The sequence below is a fragment of the Fukomys damarensis genome, unplaced genomic scaffold (genome assembly GCF_012274545.1).
Source record: "Fukomys damarensis isolate Sample0158 unplaced genomic scaffold, DMR_v1.0_HiC HiC_scaffold_34, whole genome shotgun sequence".
Lineage (NCBI taxonomy): Eukaryota > Metazoa > Chordata > Mammalia > Rodentia > Bathyergidae > Fukomys > Fukomys damarensis.
In genome coordinates this window covers 20,704,846-20,724,665 of record NW_022900946.1, presented here as the reverse complement: position 1 = coordinate 20,724,665, position 19,820 = coordinate 20,704,846, and the positions used below count along the sequence as shown (strand labels likewise).

The window sequence follows — 19,820 nt, the reverse complement described above, 5'->3', positions numbered from 1 at the left end:
TGGTACCAGGGATCAAACTCCGGACGTTGCATGTGCAAGGCAGGCGGCAGAACCACTGAGCTAAATCCCTAGCCCAACCCAACCTCTTGTTTTGGAATCGTGACACCCTGTTGTTTGTTCTCACAAGTAATCTCTTCCCCTGGAAGGAAAGGATATGGTGTAGATGCTACCCTGCTGCCCTTGACTTCTGAGTGACTGGCATTCCTAGAGGCAACAGACAGTACCAGAGATTGGCTAAGGTTAAGCTGATTGTTGTGTCCTTATCTGAAGGAGAAACTGTACCACAGTTTTGAGGTTTTTATTGATAAACACCAAACCTAATGACCTGTTGTTATTTTAACTCTGGTTACTGAACATTCATGTAAAGGCATTTCTTCATTTCTCTAACCATCGTCTTTGGAGTATCTGCTAGGTATTGAATCCTGTGCTCAAATGAACCAGGGACCAGTAGAGAAAGAATCTTGGGCATTCTCAGACTCCTACAGTGGGCTCCTCTCTGCCCTCTTTGAGTCTTGGTATAGGGTGTGGTTAGAAGGGACATCTCCCTGGACATTTGAGAAATCAGGAGTAAGCCCTTTAGAGCCTGAACCTTCCTTTACACTGGGTGCTGTCCTGCTGTGGGGTTGTTTAGCAGATGTTGCTTTCCAGTAACTTATCAACTGTTTCTCCAGTAGGTTTGCCTTCTGCTGTCTTCATTTTGTCCATAGCTCTGATTCCTCTGACCTGTGGGAAAACAGTCTTCTCTTGAACCATTGCTTAGGAATCAGGGAGTCAGGCCTGAGGACAATAGGCAGGCCACACCTTTGGGGACACCAGCTCACCTCTGGGCCAGACAGATGGGCAGGCTTTGTTCTCAGTGGCTGCTCTTCCTTTCAGGGGAGCTTTCTCCCTTCCCTCTTTTCATTGCCCTCAAAGCTTGTCCACATATCTGAAGGCTTGTTTGCCACCTGCTGCTTCGTGCTGATTCAAACTCCAGGCTACTCTACCACTCAGGTACATTCCCAGCCTTTAATTTATTTTTAATTTTAAGACAGTCTCGCTAAATTCCCCAGGTGGGCTTGAACGCACAGTTTTGCCTGGTCTTCCCTCAGCGCTGGGATTACAGGCATGTGTCTCTCTACCTGCTGTTTTTTTAAAGCTTTTACTTTTTGCAATGTTGGAACCAAGGGCTTTGTACGTGCTAAGTATGTGCCCTACTACTGAGTAGCACCCCTAGCCCCCTGCTCCCACTGTATATGTGTGCATGTGTACATGCGTGTGTTACTTGGAGTTGAACCCAAGGCTTTTTGCTTGTGTTTCATCCTCTTTCTAAACTTTATTAAGTTTTGAGACAAGGTTATTATTATTTTTTTTGTGTGTGGTACCAGGGATCTAATTTAGGACCTTGCACTTGTGAGGCAGGTGTGGCGCCACTGAGCTAAATCCCTGACCCCTCTATGTATTAATGTTGAGAAAGAAAAGCAAATGAAATTCTTTGCCTAAATAGGATACCATCCATTTAGCTGTAATTTCCAGTGGGGAAGAAAGGCAAAGAGGGTTCAGATGCTGTTGCTCTTTGGCTAGCCTTCTGCCTCCAGCACCTATCAAGGCTGATCTGTACCTGCTTGGCTTCATGATACCCTGTGTGCAGCTTGAAGTTAAAAATACTGCTTGAGGGCTAGACTCAGGTCCTGTCCCTCTGTTTTGTGACCTTGAGTCAGATGCCTAATCTCTGTGCTGCGTGCCTCTTCTACAAATTGCAGACATTGGGCTTGTCAGGCTTCTTGGCTCTGTTCACAGGCTTGATATTTGCAAGGCAGGACAGCTGCTACCTTCTCCTTACTGTTCTGAAGCACAGGCTTGTGGGCAAGCGGGTAGAAAAGATTCTCAGGTTATGCAGTGGACTGACAAGTTCTAAAGGAGCACACTTCCATGAAGCAGGTATGTGACAGAGCAGTAATGCTGGATACCCACTATGTTCAAGACCTGTCAATCACCTCTGCCCTACTGCTGAGCAGAGATGTACTATGCAGGACTCAAGAACAATTGAGAGATCAAATAAAAGGGTGAAATCACAAAGCCAGAAGAGGCAAGAAGCTGCTACCTCCTGTGACACACTGTGACCAAATCTGAGCCTTGTACCCGGGGTCCTAACAGGCAAGGCCCTGTGTCTTGCTAGTGGCTAGTAGCTCCATGGGAATAGCCTTTTTTTTTGTGAGGGAGTGGGTAAGATGAGATGACGTGTGAGTGGCACCTGGCTAAGACTCTCTGCATTCCTCAAAGTAAAGGGGGCTTTTAATTTCAGGTTTCTGTGAAGCATTGTCCAAATTAGGAAGTGTGTTAGTTAGAGATACCCTGGACAGGGGTAGCTTTGGGTAGCTTTGACTGTGGTCCCTTCCCTATTGGTTTTGTCTTAGAGCCTTGGAGTCTCATACTCTTTCCTTGGAAGATGACAGTGCCTTGGCAGATAGAAGGCCAGCTAGGAACCTTGTACACAAACACCTTTTGAGGCCTCCAGAGCTGCTTCTCAGGGTTGTATCTTGGGATTCCAGGGAGGTGAGATACCTGGGAATTTCCAGTAAGATAGGCACAATGAGCCAGACTTGGTGGGACACGCCTGTAATCCTAGCACTTGAGAGGCTGAGATAGGAAGATTGCTGCATGTTCAAGGCCAGCCTGGGCTACACAGTGAGTTCAAGGCCAGCCTGAAGTGAGATCCTGTTGCAAACAAACAAACAAAGAAACAAACAAAAAAACAAAGCCAAACAAAAAGGAGGCACAAGTGTTTGGTGCTTTCAGGGGAAACAGTTATATGGGATCTGTTTCTCATCAGCTTTCAGTCCCATCAGAAGGAGGAGACTACAAATGGAACACGTTGCATGATGAGGTTCACAGGGAAGGTGGCTGTCCCTCCTGTCTCTCCCCTGGGCACCTCACAGATAGATCAGATGAATAAAGAAGTTAATAAAATGGCTCTTCTCTGTGCAATGGGAGGAGCAGCCACATGCATGGATGTCAGCAGTTTGTGGAGGGCTCCAAGCTCAAGCAAGGTTTATAGTTAAAATCTCTCTTCCACATCTCTTCTTTGCACTTGAAGTCTCACACATGTTGTCTGTGCCTTGGCCGGAGTCTGCAGACCCAATAGTCACTTCTGGCAATTCCTTCTCACAGGTTCCTTCTCACCTGTGAGAAGGTGACAGAGGGCCCTGGGGACCATGTGTCTAGAAATATAGTCCAGGCTGAAAGGGATGGTGATACTATGTTATTAGTAAGAAACACTAATGTCTGATCTGGAAGCCAGAGCTGAATCTGACTTAAAAAAAGGTGACTGTCTTGGGCCATAGGTACTTTTAGTACACATTTAATAAAAAGTTCTAGTGCCAGGGATTTAGCTCAGTAGTTTCGCCGCCTGCCTCACAAGCGCAAGGACCTGAGTTCGATCCCCAGTACCAAAAAAAAAAAAAAAAAAGTTCTGTTGTACATGGTGTCACATCCCCAGGTCTCATATACTTTAGAGGCTGAGGCAGGAAGGATCATAAGTTTGAGACCAGCCTGAGCAACTTAGCGAGACCCTCTCTTAAGAAGAGCTGGGAGTATAGCTCAGTAATAGAGCTCTCCTTGGTTTGATCCTCAGTACTAGAGTTGGTGATGATGGGTTCTTCCTGAGCTGTTAAGATTAGTTCTTTAAAAAGACTTTTCCCATTCTTCCTTAACTATACTATATTCAGACTTTGGCCTTAGCTATGCCAAAAATGGAGAATTACTTAAATACATCCGCAAAATTGGTTCATTTGATGAGACCTGTACCCGATTTTATACAGCTGAGATCGTTTCTGCTCTTGAGTACCTGCATGGCAAGGGCATCATTCACAGGTAACCCAAGGCTGCGGGGTGGATGTGCAGGACAGTGTAAGAACAAGGGCCTGTGGCCATTTGACCTCCAAGCCAAAAACCACCCCAGCCCTCTGGGGCTATCACTGGGGTACTTTATGGATGGTAGGACATGGGTGCCAGGTGATGGCTTCCGTGAGACCTGAGCAGAGGCTGGAGGTCAGAAGAACCTGTATATCAAAAGTCCCATCAGGGCCAGGGGATTTAGCTCAGTGGTTCCGGTGCCTGCCTCACAAGCACAAGGGCCTGAGTTCGATCCCCGGTACCAAAAAGAATATATAAAAAAGTCCCATTAGCATGTGCGGGTGTCTTTCTGCCAAGCCAGCAACTCACATAATCTCATCTTGTGCTTTTACGTAGGCAGCAGTGGTTTTGTGATTACTTATTTCTAGTCTTATTTTCCATGACTTTCTGATAAAGTTAGATTGGAAATGTTCATAAGTTTTTTATTTTATGAGTTAGCATAGATTGTATGTCAATAAAATTTATTTAAATGATGATACAATTATAAAATATCATTTGAATGTTCTTACTATAAGCAGTTGATATTTGTTTGGTATGGAGTTTGGACTTGTATTCTTGACTGTTAATCTGTAAAGATGGTAAGTATTCATTACTTCATTGTGGGGTTTTTTTTTGGTACTGGGGATCGAACTCGGGTACTTGCACTTGCAAGGCAGGTGGTGGCACCACTGAGCTACATCCCTGGCCCATCTCGTTGTGTTTTCATCAGCGTATAGAGTATGCAATAATGCTGCTGTTTAAGTGTTTTATTTCAGATGTAAAAATCTGCTTTACAGAGACCTTAAACCAGAAAACATTTTGTTAAATGAAGACATGCACATCCAAATCACAGATTTTGGAACAGCAAAAGTGTTATCCCCAGAGAGCAAACAAGGTGTGTAAGTTTGAATTCCATCAGAGCTGGTCCTGTGCTTCTGGTTAAGATCAACTGTGCAGCTCTGTGGAATATGTTGCATTATATGGGCTTTATCATTAATTCAGGGTGGGTGGTGCCTTTGCCCAAGTCCTGCTGGGCTCAAGGTAGTGTGTGGTCTGGGAGTTGATGGGAACTTCAGTCCTCCTGAGCATGCTGTGTCTCATTCTCTTCCCAGTGCTTGGCACAATGTAATCATAGCCCTTTGTGCACCAGGCACTCAGTTGGCTCCTCCTGTGGATACTGTGGGTGTATCTGGGGAAATATGTCCCTGGACCCCTATGCCTTCCACCCATCTAGTCCTCTGTGTCCCTATGTGATATACACAACTGCCTGTAGCCCATGCACCCCAGTTTCAGGGAGGTTCTAGAAATATCACAGGAGGAGTGGGGGCTGACTTAGGTGCAGGTCACATGCCTGTTTGTAATTGTTGACTCTTGAGCCCTGTCCCCTGGGGAAGCATCTAGCTTTGAATTGCATTGTGATTCATGTGATTCTAGTACTCTGGAGGACTAGAGTAGCTGAGAATCCACTTGGGCCAGGAAAGGGGTCTGGGCTGTTTTAATAACCAGGAGATGGATGACCTGCTGCCCTTTTAGTGCTCACTGGATGGAAACTATACACTCTGGAGGTATAGAGGATAGCTGAACTCCTAAAAACTGTTCTAATGCATGTATAGAGAGATCATTATGCCCTTACAGTGCTGTATGGGAGAAAGGGAACTGTCTTGTGAGTTAATAAGTGACCTGGAAAAGAAACTTTGAGAGCCAGTGCACCATGCCTATAATTCCAACACTCAGGAAATTGAGGTAGGAGGATCACAGGTTCTAGGTTGGCTTGCTAAATTATCCTACTTGATATAAGCACGCAGTGTCCCATGGGACTCAGCTGTGACCTTTGTTAGCCTCCAGTGTCACTTACTGTGCTATACTCTGGATGTTTCTTCCCTCATGTAGATTTTTCAGAACCTGATAGTTTAGCACAGGGCTACTCTTATTGTCCTGTAGCCACTTAAAATATACAAAAGTAAAGTGCTCCTGTCAGCCATGTTAGACCTTGTTGCCTGAGAAGTGCACCAGTGGAGCAGCTGTGATGGAGGGCAAAAGATTGTGTCTCTAAGTTTGACCTTTTCTTTTTTTCCTCTCCTCAGCCAGGGCCAACTCATTTGTAGGAACAGCACAGTATGTTTCTCCAGAGCTGCTCACAGAGAAGTCAGCCTGTAAGAGGTAACCTGCTTTTATCCAACCATGCTTTTCCTCTCTGAAGTAGCTGCTAGATTTCTTCATGAGGGACAAATATTTGGAAGAGAACCTTTGGTGACCTTTATACAAATATATTTTATTTACATTTAATTTTTATTTTTATTGGTACATGTTTATAGTATGTAATGATTACATTCCTAGTGTGGAGTTGGTACCTGTAAGAGGTAACCTGCTTTTATCCAACCATGCTTTTCCTCTCTGAAGTAGCTGCTAGATTTCTTCATGAGGGACAAATATTTGGAAGAGAACCTTTGGTGACCTTTATACAAATATATTTTATTTACATTTAATTTTTATTTTTATTGGTACATGTTTATAGTATGTAATGATTACATTCCTAGTGTGGAGTTGGTACATGTACGTAACACATCTGTTTTTTATCCTCCTCTCCTCTCTCCACCCCCTCCATCTCTTAATCCCCTTCCCTTTTGCAAAAGATCTATCTCGCTATTTTGTATTATCTATCTTTTGTTTTGCCCTTATTTATGCTTAGTGTTTCTCATATAAGAGAAATCATGTGACGCTTCAGCTTGTGTCTGATTTGTTTCACTTAATATTATGGTCTCAAGCTGCATCCATTTTCCTACAGTGTGTGACTCAAGTTTATCCTTCTATATGGCAGTGAACTCTACTCCACTGTATATAATGCCACATTTTCTTTATCCATTCATCTGCTGATGGACATAGATTTAGCTATTATGAGTTGCTTCCAAGATTTAGCTATTATGAGTCGCGGTGCTGTAAACATGCTATGCATAAAATCGCTGTAATATAATGTCTTTAACTCTCTGGGGAAGATAACTAGAAGGGGAATAGCTGGGTTAAATGGAATTTGTACGTCTAGTTTTCTGAAGGATCTCCGTACTGATTTCCATCAACAATGCAGAAGGGATCCCTTTTCTCTGCAGCCTTACCAGCCTCTGTTATTACCTGATTTCTTGATGATAGCCATTCTTTCAGGAATAAGGTGGAATCTCAGTGTTGTTTTAATTTGCATTTCTCTAATGGCCAGAGATGTTGAACATTTTTTCATGTATCTATTGACCATTTGTACTTCTTCTGAGAAGTGTGTGTTCATTTCAGTTGCCTGTTGCTTGACTGAATCTTTATTTTGTTTGGGGAGGGATCTAATTTTATTTAATTCTTTTTTTGAGTTCTTGATGTATTTGAGATATTAGGGTTCTGTCTGCGGAATAGCTGGCAAAAAAAAATTTTTTTTCTCTTTCTGTAGGCTGTCTCCTTTGCTGTGCAGAAACTTTCTGATTTGATATGATACCGTTTGTTGATTCTTGGTGCTATTTCTTGTGCATGTGGGGTTCTGTTCAGAACGTCCTTGTCTGTGCCTTTGTCTTCAAGAGTCTTACCTGTTTTATCTTCCCACAGATTAAGTGTTGCTGTTTTAATATTTTCATTTTTGATCCATTTTTTTTTTAGTTTAGTACATGTTGAGAGATACCATTCTAGAGTCAATCTTCTGCATGTGGGTAGCCAGTTTTCCGACCATTGTTTCTTAAGCTATCTTCTTTCCTCTGTGTGTGTGTGTGTATTTTTTTTTTTTTTTCTTTTTGGTACTGATAATTGAACTCAGACCTTGTGCTTGCAAGGCAGGTGGCAGCACCACTGAGCTAAGTCCCCAGTCCAATATATGTTTTTGACCTCTTTGTCAAACTGGAATTATAAATATCCAAACATACTGTGAAAGAAGTTAACAGTTTGCTTTTTTGTGTGTGTGGTATTGGGTATTGAATCCCAGGGCCCTGTACCACTGAACCTCCCCACCCGCAGCTGTTTTTATTTTTTGAGACTGTGTCTCATTGAATTGCTCAGGCTGGCCTCAAGTTTGTGGAAGTGCCCCCCACCCACTCAGTCTCTGGAGCAGTTAGAATTACAGATGTGTGCCATAGTGGCCACTTTTTTCTTTTTCTTTTCTTTTGCAGCTATGTCTTTTCTTTGCCATCCATGTTAGGATTATAGATACGTGTAATAGTGTCCATTTTTTTCTTTTTTTTTTTTCAGCTATGTCTTTTCTTTACCATCCACATGTGCTATTTTATTATAATATTTTATACTTCTGAGTTGACTGTTGTTTTTTGGTTAGAGATTTGACTGTTTTTCTTAAGGAAATCTATTCAGTGGGGGAAGTATGACTGCTGTGCTTCAGGGCTAACCGTCCACTGCCACAGGCTCTTCAGGGCTGGGCAGAGGCCTGAAAGGGATGAGCGAACAGAGGATTCCTTCAGAGGCAGCCAGTCCTGAGATAGCACCTCCAGTGCTAACAGCACCAAGGATATTGGAGAAATGCAACTGGGCCTTGGTGGTAGACTCAGTCCTGAATATTAGATGAACAGTGTTATGTGAGGGACATAGGGGCTGGCACTGGTCCAGGGTGTGTTCTGTGTGCAAGTTAATAGGTTGCAGAGTGAAAAAAGATCAGTCCACAGATCAGCTGGGCAGCAGAAGATAGGGTCAGGGAGCTGATGGCCCACAGCAGGAAGTCGAAGATGCTGTCTTAGGAGACTTGCAGGTGGCATTAGAATCTGTGTTCTAGGTTTGGGGAGCATTTCCAGGCAACAGGGTCTCTGTAGTGGATGTTTCTTCCAATCCTGTGCTGTGAATCTCTGCTAAGTGCTTGGTTTGGCCCCACCACTTGGCCTTGTGGCACCGCCTTAAGTGGACCATCCCTCTGTCCTGCTTGGCTGCCCTGAGTGAGTGAGTGGTTCTAGTTAGGCAGCTTTCTTTTTTGGGGGAAACAAGGTCTTACTGTATAGTCCATGCTGGTCTCAAACTTGTGCCAATCCTCCTTCCCTGGCCTCCTGAATGCTGGGATTATATGTGTGTGCCATCGTGCCTGGCTAAGCAGCTCTTTGTTTCTGAGGTTGACAGCTTTAAAAACTCTAGGTAGAGGTAGAACCATGGGCACAAGCTTGATAGCAGGATGGAAGAATGCTCTGAAAAATTAAACTTGGGCATCTCAGTGGTTATCAGCTCCCCCCAACCTTATTTGGTCATTAGTTTGACTTCTTCCCGTGGATTAGAACTGCTCCATGTCACAGTTGCCCAGCAGAAGCAGTTCTGCCTCTGAGGACACTTAGTCATGTCTGGAGACATTTTGGTTGTCACATTTGGCGTGGAGTTGCTATTGACCCACAGTGGCTGGAGGCCAGGGTTGCTGCTCAGCATCCTGGGGGACAGAGGAGGATGCATCTGTCATTGTCTACAGTGTGAGGTGGTGGGTAGAGTCCCCTGGTTTTCCAAATACAGGACTTAATCCAAGAGTCAGCTGTTGGTTCCTTCCTGGGTGCTAAGCTCATCTGTACTTACAGAGATCTCCAGGCTATAAGGGATCGGGCACATAAGCTAGTCTCTGTGTGCAGGAGAGACATACATGGATGTTCTTTATGGGTGGTTCATGTTCTGTAGGAGGATATGCAAGAAACAGACGAAAGTGTTTGTTTCTAGGGGCTGGAAGGTGGATTGGGAGGGACACATTGCTGCATTGTTTTTGCTTTTAAAACTTAATCTTGTGATTCATTAAATAATTACATTTTTTCTGATTTTTGGGAGGGAGGGTTAGTGATGTGGGGATTGAACCCACTCAAGATCTTCACATTGAACTACATCCCCAGCCCTCCTTTTATTTTTATTTATTTATTTTTTAGTACTAGGGATCAAACTCAGGATCTTGCAAGGCAGGTGGCAGCACTGCTGAGCTAAACTCCCAGCTTATTTTTTGTTTTGAGGCAGGGTCTTGCTCAGTTGTTAAGGTGTTACTCAGGCTGGTCTCAGAGGTGCAATCTACCTCTCTCAGCCTCCTGGAATGCTATTATACACATGTACCAAAACGTCTGTTTCATTTTTTTCTTTCTGATTTTAAAAGGAATGCCTATTCATTGTAAAGAATTCTTAGAAAATAAACCTTTTCAGTTGCTCTGTGCATTTTCTGTATTTTTATATAGTTTTCATATAAGTGGGGTGTTAGCCAATATGCATCCTTCTCTTTATGATTCTGTGATAAACAATTTTCTTTGTCATTAAAATTATCTGTAGACATCTTTACTGTTTGTGTGATTTTGCTGTCTCATTAGTTTGAGATGGTGCTGGTGTGCCTCCTGTGTGCGGGCCACACTTGTGTGGGGAGGAAGAGGGCACAGGTGCTTTGCCTTGGGGGTACACCATCGTCCTACAGGTGGGAGAGATGGGATTTTTCCTGAATTTCTCCATGTGAGTCTCAGGAAGTGGCATGACTTGGTCTAACTGATTATTTATAAAATCCTTGGTATATTCTACTTTCTAGAATCATTATAGGGCTTCCCTGTTTATGATTTTGATTTAACAAAGCATTTAAAATTCTAAATTCACATTTATGATGAAATTCTGAGATACTTTATAGTGGTAGAAGCTAACTCAGAGCCCTCCCTCCCTTCTTTCCTTCCTTCCTTTCCTCCTCCTCCTTTTTTTCTCTTTCCTTCTCTTCTCTTGTCCATCCATCTTTCTTTCCTTCCTTCCTTCCTTTTCTTTCTTTCTTTCTTTTGTTCGTTCGTTCGTTCATTCATTCGCTCGTCTTGTAGTCTTGTTATATAACTAAGGCTGGTCTTGAACTCACTATGTAGTCCATGCTGGCCTCAAACTTGTAATGCTCCTGACTCAGCCTCCCAAGTGCTGGGATTACCAGTGTGTATCACCATGCCTGTTTCCCAGAGCATTTGTACTCTTACATTATGGAGGTGACTCTGTGAAAAGGGAGGTGCAGCTCCACTGTGCCCTACCCCTCTCTGCTGCTTCTGCATGGGCTAGGGTGGGGGGGTGCTTGCAGCCTGTTTTTTCTGCTGTGCTCCTTGTTTTAACTAACACTAAATAAATATTAAACACTAAATAAAACCAAGTGTAAAAACTAGTTACTGAGTTGAGCCAGGCATGGCAGCACATGCCTGTAGTCCCAGCACTTGGGAGGCTGAGGCAGGAGGATTGCTGTGAGTCGAGTCTAGCCTGGGCTACATAGTGAGTTCTAGGACAGTCTCAACTACATAGTGAGACCTTGTCTCAAAAAACAAAAAACAAAACTAGTAACTGAGTTGAATGTAAAACCATTTGTTCATATATCCTTCATTCTGTTGTGACTCAAGTTTCTAATCTGTTGTACTTTTAAACCCACCCCAAGTACTTCACCTGTGCACTAGCTTGTGGATGTTGCAGATGCCAGGGCCAGGACAAAACTTTTCCCTAAGCCCTGGCACTGCAGCTAGTCTCTCATCTTGAGCAGTGGTTTTCACCCACACTCTGTGATGGCATCATCCAGAGTGCCAGGTCACTGTCAGGATACTGTGAGCTAAGTGCTTAGGGAATGAAAAGCAGGACTCAGAGGGGATAATGCCTGTAAAGTCATCCCAGCATGCTGAGGGTGACTGGGAGTGCTGGATGTGTGGGAGAGTGTCTTGCCTGCAGGTGAGAGGGTGGCAACCTCAGGGTCCCTGACAGCTGGGGACTTGGAACATCTAGCTACATCCTGGAAATGACTTAGAGACATTTAGAACCGGATTGATTTCTTTTTAAAATGGATAAGCCAAATATTTATAAAGAATGTGCAGTACGTTTCATAGCTGAGTGCAAGAGGGGAAGGACAGAGCCGCTTTGTGCACATTTTATGGATGGTTGATGGTCCTTTGACCTGAGGCGCGTGTGTGTACACACCTGTCCTGGGGTGAGCACAAGCTGGTCAGGAAAGGATCTGGGGTAGTTTCAATTGTACCACCCTGTGGTGATGAGGCCAGCTCTCCAGTGCTGCTCCTTGGTGGGCAGTGAACTCTGCTTTCTCTTTAGGTTGGGACTGTGCTTTGTTAACCCCTACTGCAAGAGGCCCATCTAAAGGCTGACTGGTGGTGCCTATCAAGTGCAGGAGTCTCTGAGCGCAGATATCAGTGAAAGTTCCCCAGAAAGGAAGGTTCAAACCTCACACCTGTCTGGGTTCTAAGGAACAGGAATACTTTGGAGGCTGACATGGGGAGGGGGAAAGTTGGGGGGAGAGTAGGAAATGAATTGTGTTTGTCACTTGAATTGTACCAATGCCATTTTTCTTTGTTTTTTTTTTCCCTACCTTAAAGTTCAGACCTTTGGGCTCTTGGATGTATAATATACCAGCTTGTGGCAGGACTCCCACCATTCCGAGCCGGGTAAGAAGGGATTGACCCTATCACAGCACACCTCCTTCTGACAGAGTGGGAAAGCAGTTCCTGGGACTGGTGGGCGAAGGAGGAATTTTCCCTGTGGCTCTCAAGTGCACGGGGTGTGGTGGCTTGTGGATAGCAAGGGCAGTGCTGGGTTGTCCCAGGAAGGTTGTTTGCACCTGGTGCTGGACGTTTGAAGGATCTCCTCTGAAGGACTTTTTTTTTTTTTTTTAATTCATAGAAATGAGTATCTTATATTTCAGAAGATCATTAAGTTGGAATATGACTTCCCAGAAAAATTCTTCCCTAAGGCAAGAGACCTTGTGGAAAAACTCTTGGTAAGCATATTAAGTTTTCCTGGTGAGGGGACCCAAGTCACACACTGCATTCTCTAACTCTGTGCCTGAAAGAGCTTCCTGGAGGCTGCTGTGTTGAAGGACAGGTATGTTCAGGGTTGACAGAGATTGTAGATAGAGTCATGTCTAGCATCTCATCTCGTTATAATTCCTTTTACTTTTCACGTGCCTGGTTCTTGACTTTAATAAAGAGAGGACATTACTGTAACATTTTGTATGTGCTCATCAACAATGCAAAACCCTTTCACTTACTGCTGCTGGAGTAACTGGGTTTGTTACAGTGGCAGATGGCTTAAATAATACTTCGGTGATGTCTGTTGATATCAGCTTGATAGTATGCTATATGAAGATTTTAAAGATCGACACAGGTAATGAAGCAAAAGCAGATTGACCTGGAAAAGTTATATCAGTTTATATTCCAGAAATTGAAGTATCCTGGCCCTGATTGCTTTGGACTCTGGTTGCCCTCCTTAACTCAGTTTTTGGGAGCAGATTCATTTCAAGCTCCAGGATCACCTTCTTCCCACCCATTTCTGACTGTTCCTTAGCTTCCCTTAGTGGGAGTTGAGCTTGCTTCCTTGTGTGCCTGTTGGACACAGGCCTTCCTGTCCTGCTTTTTTTCTATCTCCAGGAAGAAATGTTGTTGCTGCCCTTAGAAAGACATGGGGTGTCTGTAAGATCTTATTGTCTAGGATTTTTGTTCTCTGCTCTTAGAGCCAGTCCCCCGCCTCTAGTTTTAGGACTCTCCTACCATTCCACCCTCCTTTCTTTTTGTGTAATACCAGTAATTGAACTCAGGGCCTTGTGCACTCTAGGCAGGTACTTTATCACCAAGCTTTATCCCCAGCCCTTTTTAATTCTTTTGATATAGAGTCTTGCCAAGTTGCCCAAGCTGGCTTGGAACTCATGATCCTCTTGCCTCAGCCTTCTAAGTAACTGGTATTACAGGCATGTGCTACTGTGCCTAGCTTGTTTTAGGATTTTTAAGTCCATATTTTATTTATTTTTTGTTTTGTTGAAACCCTGGTGAGACGCTTTCACTATGTAGCACAGGCTGGCCTTGAATTCACCATATAACTACATATTTTAAAAGGATTATTGCTGCCTGCTATATTTTGAAGAAGGTGATATCAGATTTATGTTCATCTGCAGGAGGCAGGGGGTAGGGCCTCAGGATGAGGCAAAAACCCAGAGTACCCTGGGCTGCCCCGTAGCAGGAAAAGCAGGCGTGGGGTGGGCCTCCAGCAGGTACTAAGCATCGAGGAAAAGAATTTTGCTCAAAAACATCCTTTTTGTCAGGATTACATTTTAACTCTGACAGTAACTTGTTTTGATTATCACTTAAGGTTTTGGATGCCACAAAGCGGTTAGGCTGTGAAGAGATGGAAGGATACGAACCTCTCAAGGCTCATCCATTCTTTGAATCCATCACGTGGGAGAATCTGCACCAGCAGACACCCCCGAAGCTCACAGCTTACTTGCCAGCCATGTCAGAGGACGACGAGGACTGCTATGGCAATGTAAGCCAGCAACCATGGGAGAGTCTGGATGGAGAGGTTTGCTTGCCCTGATGCATAAGCACAACTCCTCTGCACACAAGAGGTCCATGCCCTCGTGCCATGGGACGTGGATTTATGTGATTAATGGGAGCCAGCATTATAGCACTATTGGTGGTTAAACTCTTTGCTGCTGTATGGCTATGGCCAACAGGCCCTGGGTGGGCTAGGTCCTTCTCATTTCCTCAGGTGTGAGTGGTCTGATGAGTTGCGCCCAGAGGGGTGGAGCTGGTGGTTTATGCTGAGTGGGGGCACAGCACCCTGCCTGCACTCACCTCTGGGCTCCTGGCACCAGGGCTCATTGTTAGTGGCAGCTTTTGGCTCCATGCTTTTTAAGTTGTATGTAAGTTATGAATGCTGCTTATCTCCAAGAGATACCTAGTCTGAAAGGTGTGGCCCCAGAGTCTGCTGATACTGACTTTGAGGCTGCTTGTCTCCAGATACCAGTTTTTGTTTTTTTTAAAATTATTATTATTATTATTATTATTTTTGGTACTGGAGATCGAACTCCGGTCCTTGGTATTGCAAGGCAGGCAGCGGAACCACTGAGCTAAATTCCCAGCCCAGACACCAGTTTATACTATTATTTTGTTATTAAAACTTTGTTGTTGTTGTTGTTTTTGAGACAGGGTCTCGCTGTGTAGTTCTGGTTGGACTTGAACTCACTATGTAGTCTGGCTGGCCTCAAACTTGGGGTGATAGTCCTGCCTCAGCCTCCCAAATGCTGGGATTATAGGCAAGTGTCACCACAACCAGCTGTTATTAAATAGCTTTTATTTTGGAAAATGGAAAGTATGTACAAAAGGGACAGAAAGGTATAAGGAGCTACAGCGTACCCACCACCACTCTAGTCTTCAGTCTCATACATTCAGGCTGTTCTTTTTTTTTTGAATCAGGGTCTCACTGTGTAGTTCAGGCTGGCCTTGAGCTTACTATGTAGTCCAGGGTGGCCTTGAAATCATGGTAGTCCTCCTGCCTCAGCCTCCCAAGTGCTGGGATTATAGGCATGTACCACCATGCCTTGCCTATCTAGGCTCTTTTACCATTCTCCGTTGTGACTCCACTCTACATAAAAGTTATTTTAGAAGTTCCTTGTCAATGATACACTTTTTTCTGGTTTGACTGTCATTGAAATGTTTTCTAGCCAGTTCCCGTGCATGGAGTTCCACTTCAGTTGACTGATGGACTTTAGCTTGTACCTGAAAATCTTCCAGAGCTACACTAAAATCACTACTACCTTGGCTTAGCAGCCAGATGGTGGTGGAGGAGAATAAGATCTCTCTACACTTACCAGAAGGGACAGACGGGCCTTGGTGGTGTGTTTGAGGTGGGAGGACCTCAGGGATAGATGCTGTGTGGGTTTTTGACTCTAGAGGCAAATTAAGGCACCTTTCTCTTTTTTTTTTTCCTTCTTCCCTACAGTATGATAATCTCCTGAGCCAGTTTGGCTGCATGCAAGTGTCATCATCTTCCTCCTCCCATTCCCTGTCTGTGGTGGATGCCAGCCTGCCCCATAGGTCGGGCAGCAACATAGAGCAGTACATCCATGATTTGGACACTAACTCTTTTGAACTGGACTTACAATTTTCTGAAGATGAGAAGAGGTTGTTATTGGAGAAGCAGGCTGGTGGAAACCCTTGGTAAGATTATAGGCATAAATAGTCTTCTGTATATAAATGTGGTGAGCCTGAGTAGCAGATATCCAGCAGGGCTGCTGAGATTTTGGACTTGAGCTGCCTCTCTAGCACCTTGAGCACTTGCTTTTTTTTTTTTGAGACAGGGTCTCACAATGTAGTTCGTGCTGGCCTTGAACTCATTGTATAGATGAGGCTAGCCTCAAACTCATTGGAGTCCTCCTGTTTCAGTCTCCCAAGTGCTGGGATTCAAATGTTCTTATAAAGAGGATACTCCAAGGGGTGGTTCAAGTGTGGTGTTTAGGACGCTGTGGGGCCTGGGCATGAGTGGGCTCTCAGGTATCCTAGTTCCAGTGGGCAAGGTTGCAGACAACCACCTCCTCTGCCAGATGTGGATTCTTTGTAACTGAAATATCTGTGGCTCTTCACTGAGCTGTTCAGAGGATTTCTGAGGTTTTTGACTTCTATTTGTATTGAGACAGACAGTTTCCATGTTCATTGGCCATTTTATGTTTACTTTTTTGAGGTACTTTGTATACTTTTGCATCTTTTAGAAGTCAATTTCTAAGAGCCACATGTATGAAAGATATTCTAAGTTGTGTATTTTGTCAAAATTTCCTTGCAGTTTATTCTTCAGTCTGTTGATGGTGTGTTTTGGGTGGAAGTTGCATGTTCTTACAAAACTGAACCTGTTTTTATTTGTTTTCCATCTTAGACTTGTTAAAAATGGCCTCAATATTTTTACCTACATTTTCTTTAAGAGCTTTTATGCTTTTAGCTTTTTATGGGCAGAATGGGGTCCAGGGAAGTGGGGATCTCTCAGGAAGACATGGAATAGGATGGGATGAAAAGAGAAGGTGGGGAGGAAGGAATTGAGGGCTCAGTGAGGCAGGAGAAAGGACACACGGCTCAAGGGGTTTCTGAGGAAGAGTGAGAGAGAGAGGAGCTGAGCTCTCAGTGGCTTTCCCAGCACAGTCCAGAGGGAAAAGCCACATGTGGCTAAGATTCGAATGTCATTCCATTAGAAATTATTGTCTCTAGAAAGACTTGAGTATAATGTCAGTCCTCAGAAATACTCTACAATTATAGGGAGTTAAATTTGTCTTTTAACTCTGTTTCCTAAAATAATTTATTAGGGATAGGAAAAAAAGGATTTTTTTTTTTTTTTTTGCTTGTTTGTTTTGCTTTTGTGATATTGGTGACTAAACCTAGGGAGAGCTAAGGTACATCCCCAGCCCTTTTTAAATTTTATTTTGAGATAGGGTCTCAGTTACCCAGGCTGGCCTGAAACTTGTGATCCTCCTGCCTTAGCCTCCCATGTAGCAGGTATTTTAAGCTTGTGACACCATACTCATTACATTTTGTCCTTTAAATGGTGTCTCTCTCTCTTTTTCTCTTTCTCTGTTTTCACTAGTACATGTTTACAGCATATAATGGTTACATTTATGGGTAGTTGATGTATGTACATAACGCATCTAAATTTTTTTATGCCTCCTTTCCCTCCCTCCCCTACCTCCTCTCATAAACAGTGGTTCTCAGGGTATGGCCACAGAGTTCCCAAGGTGAGACAAAAACTGTGAATGTATAATAATTTTCAGAGGAAATTTACTTGTTCACTCTTATTCTCTGACAGTATACAGTGAAGTTTTTCAATGGCTATGGTAGGTAGATTTTATTTTGATGGTTAATAGTGTGTGTTTTTGTCTTTTCTAGAATTTTTATTTTCTTTTTTTTTTTTTAAGACGGGGTCTTGTTATGTAGTTCAGGCTGGCCTTGAACTCACAGCGATCCTTCTGCCTCAGTCTTCCAAGTGTTGCAGTTACAGGTGTGTGCCATTATGCCTGACTTAGAATTTTCTGAAGTAGTAGATTTATAGTTTACATATGTACATTTTTTTTTCTTTGTTTTGGTACTGGGGATCGAACTCAGGTCCTTGCGCTTGCAAGACAGGTGGCAGCACCACTGAGCTAAATCCCTGGCCCACATATGTATATTTTTGGACATTAGTAAGCTCTCAGTAATGTACCGAATTCTTGACTAATGATCTTAAATTATGCCTGCTATAGTCTTTGTAATTTTATGTCATGCAATGAATCATCATTTTGAAATCCTGAGATTTTCCTTGTCTCCATGTAGAAATACAAGAAGTAAATTTTTCTGACTTGTTTTGCAACAGTATTGAAAACTTTATATGCCATATGTAGAGGCACATATCTGTTATCCCAGCACTTGAGAGGCTGAGGCAGGAAGGTCACCAGAAGTTCAAGGCCACCCTGGGCTTCATGAGTGAGACCCTGTCTCAAAAAAATATTTTTTTTAAAATCAAGGATTTTTATAAATTTTAATCTCAAAATGTTACTTTAAATATTAATATTTTTTCTAAAATAAAAACATCTTTAATGCATTTTTCATATGTAAATATGAGTCATTGACTTAAACAAAGGAAAAGACTTGCTTTCTCAAGCACAGAAGCACCATTTAAGTCCCAGGATGCTCAGCAGAACCCAACGTTTCTGAAGAAGGTGTGATAGCGGGTGCTGTAGACCTGTGCCTTGTTGTCTTCTGGCTCACTGCTGTCCTGTCTTTCTAAGGAACAAATCAGTCAGAAAGCTGAACCATGGCCATGACTTCAAGATACTGGCAAGAGATACAACCAGAGATTGTAGTTCACTGGGTTAGACTTATCTTTGCCAGCTGCAACAGGAAGCCCTGGAGAGGATTTGTGCTGAATGGAGAGGTACAAAAGAAGGCACTGTTCAGATGCTGACGCAAAACTGAGAGTGCCCCTTAGGGTCCTTTCCTAATGTGAATCCATAAATACCACACTGGCTGGCACAGCCCTTCTGAGGATATTGTACAGGTTTCTGCTGTCAGTGCTGATCTAGTAGCTGGGGTTGAGGGATCATTGCAGATGTCTGAGTCAACTATTTTAATAGATTGATAATCAATTGCTAACAAAAAAAGAAAAGGAAGAGCTAGGGGTGTAGCTTAGTATAAGGGTGCCTACCTAACTAGTATAAGGCCCTGGCTTTCATCTCTAGCAACTCAGAACAAGAGGAAACTGACATACTGAAGAGTTCTGTGATGCATGGAGTGGAAAAAAACTACCAGAGCAACTGGGAAAAACTGTAAATATGAAACAAAAATGGGATAAAAGCAATCTTTCCGTTGGCTATATAGATATTAATTCTTTGCCTTTTTTCTGTCTGTGAAAAGGACATTATTATGGTGTTACTGTTTCAGTGAAGCTGCAACATCATTTTGAGACCTGTCATTCAGAATTTAAAGATAAAGGAAAATTTTAATTTAAAGGAAATATTTTAATATTTAAAAAGCAGCATTTTAGGGCTGGGGATTTAGCTCAGTGTTGCCACTGCCTGCCTCGCAAGCACAAGGACCTGAGTTCAATCCCATGTACCGAATAAATAAATAAATAAAATTAAAACCAGCATTTTAGCATTTTAGTGGTAGTATATTCCTGTAATTTCAGCACTCCTGTAAATCCTAGCACTGAGGAGGCTGACGCAGGAGGCTCACTGTGAGCCAGGGCTGGCCTGGGTTACATAGTGAGTTCAAGGCCAGGCAGGAGAACTTGTCTCAAAACAACATTTTAAGTTTGTATATGCTGAACTCTTTAAAAACCAAATACTGTTACAGCCTTTTACACCAGAAATTAAAGCTCCTAAGAGAGGAAAGAACGAGCCTTACCTCTGAGTGTCATTAAGACAGATGAGTTTCATTGATTCTCGGTATGATGCATGGGAAATGTGCATAAAGCCCTCCTGCTGCAGCCCAAGTATGATAGCTGTCTTCAAGACAGTGCTTCTGAGACTGGTAGCCTGCACTCTAGGGACACCATCACCTCTGAAGTCTGACCTATGGGCTAACTGGTTGTACAGCTGTGGCCATTTGGCTGACTTTTTTCATGAAAATGATAGAAGTGATGGGCTGGGGAGTTATCTTAGTGGTTCTGCCACCTGCTTCACAAGCGCAAGGGTCCCAAGTTCAATCCCCAGTACCCAAAAAAAAAAAAAAAAAAAAAAA

General features: G+C 43.3%; 1 protein-coding gene across 1 annotated transcript in view; it reads left to right on the top strand.

Moving 5' to 3' along the window:
* Positions 1-19,820, top strand: part of Pdpk1 (3-phosphoinositide dependent protein kinase 1) — a 39,642-nt gene that overhangs the window by 5,358 nt on the left and 14,464 nt on the right. The window contains exons 4-10 of the mRNA XM_033758683.1: positions 3,708-3,852; positions 4,671-4,768; positions 5,958-6,033; positions 12,168-12,236; positions 12,472-12,568; positions 13,933-14,106; positions 15,565-15,782. Coding sequence (XP_033614574.1) covers positions 3,708-3,852; positions 4,671-4,768; positions 5,958-6,033; positions 12,168-12,236; positions 12,472-12,568; positions 13,933-14,106; positions 15,565-15,782 — 877 coding nt within the window. The remainder of the gene's footprint in view (positions 1-3,707; positions 3,853-4,670; positions 4,769-5,957; positions 6,034-12,167; positions 12,237-12,471; positions 12,569-13,932; positions 14,107-15,564; positions 15,783-19,820) is intronic.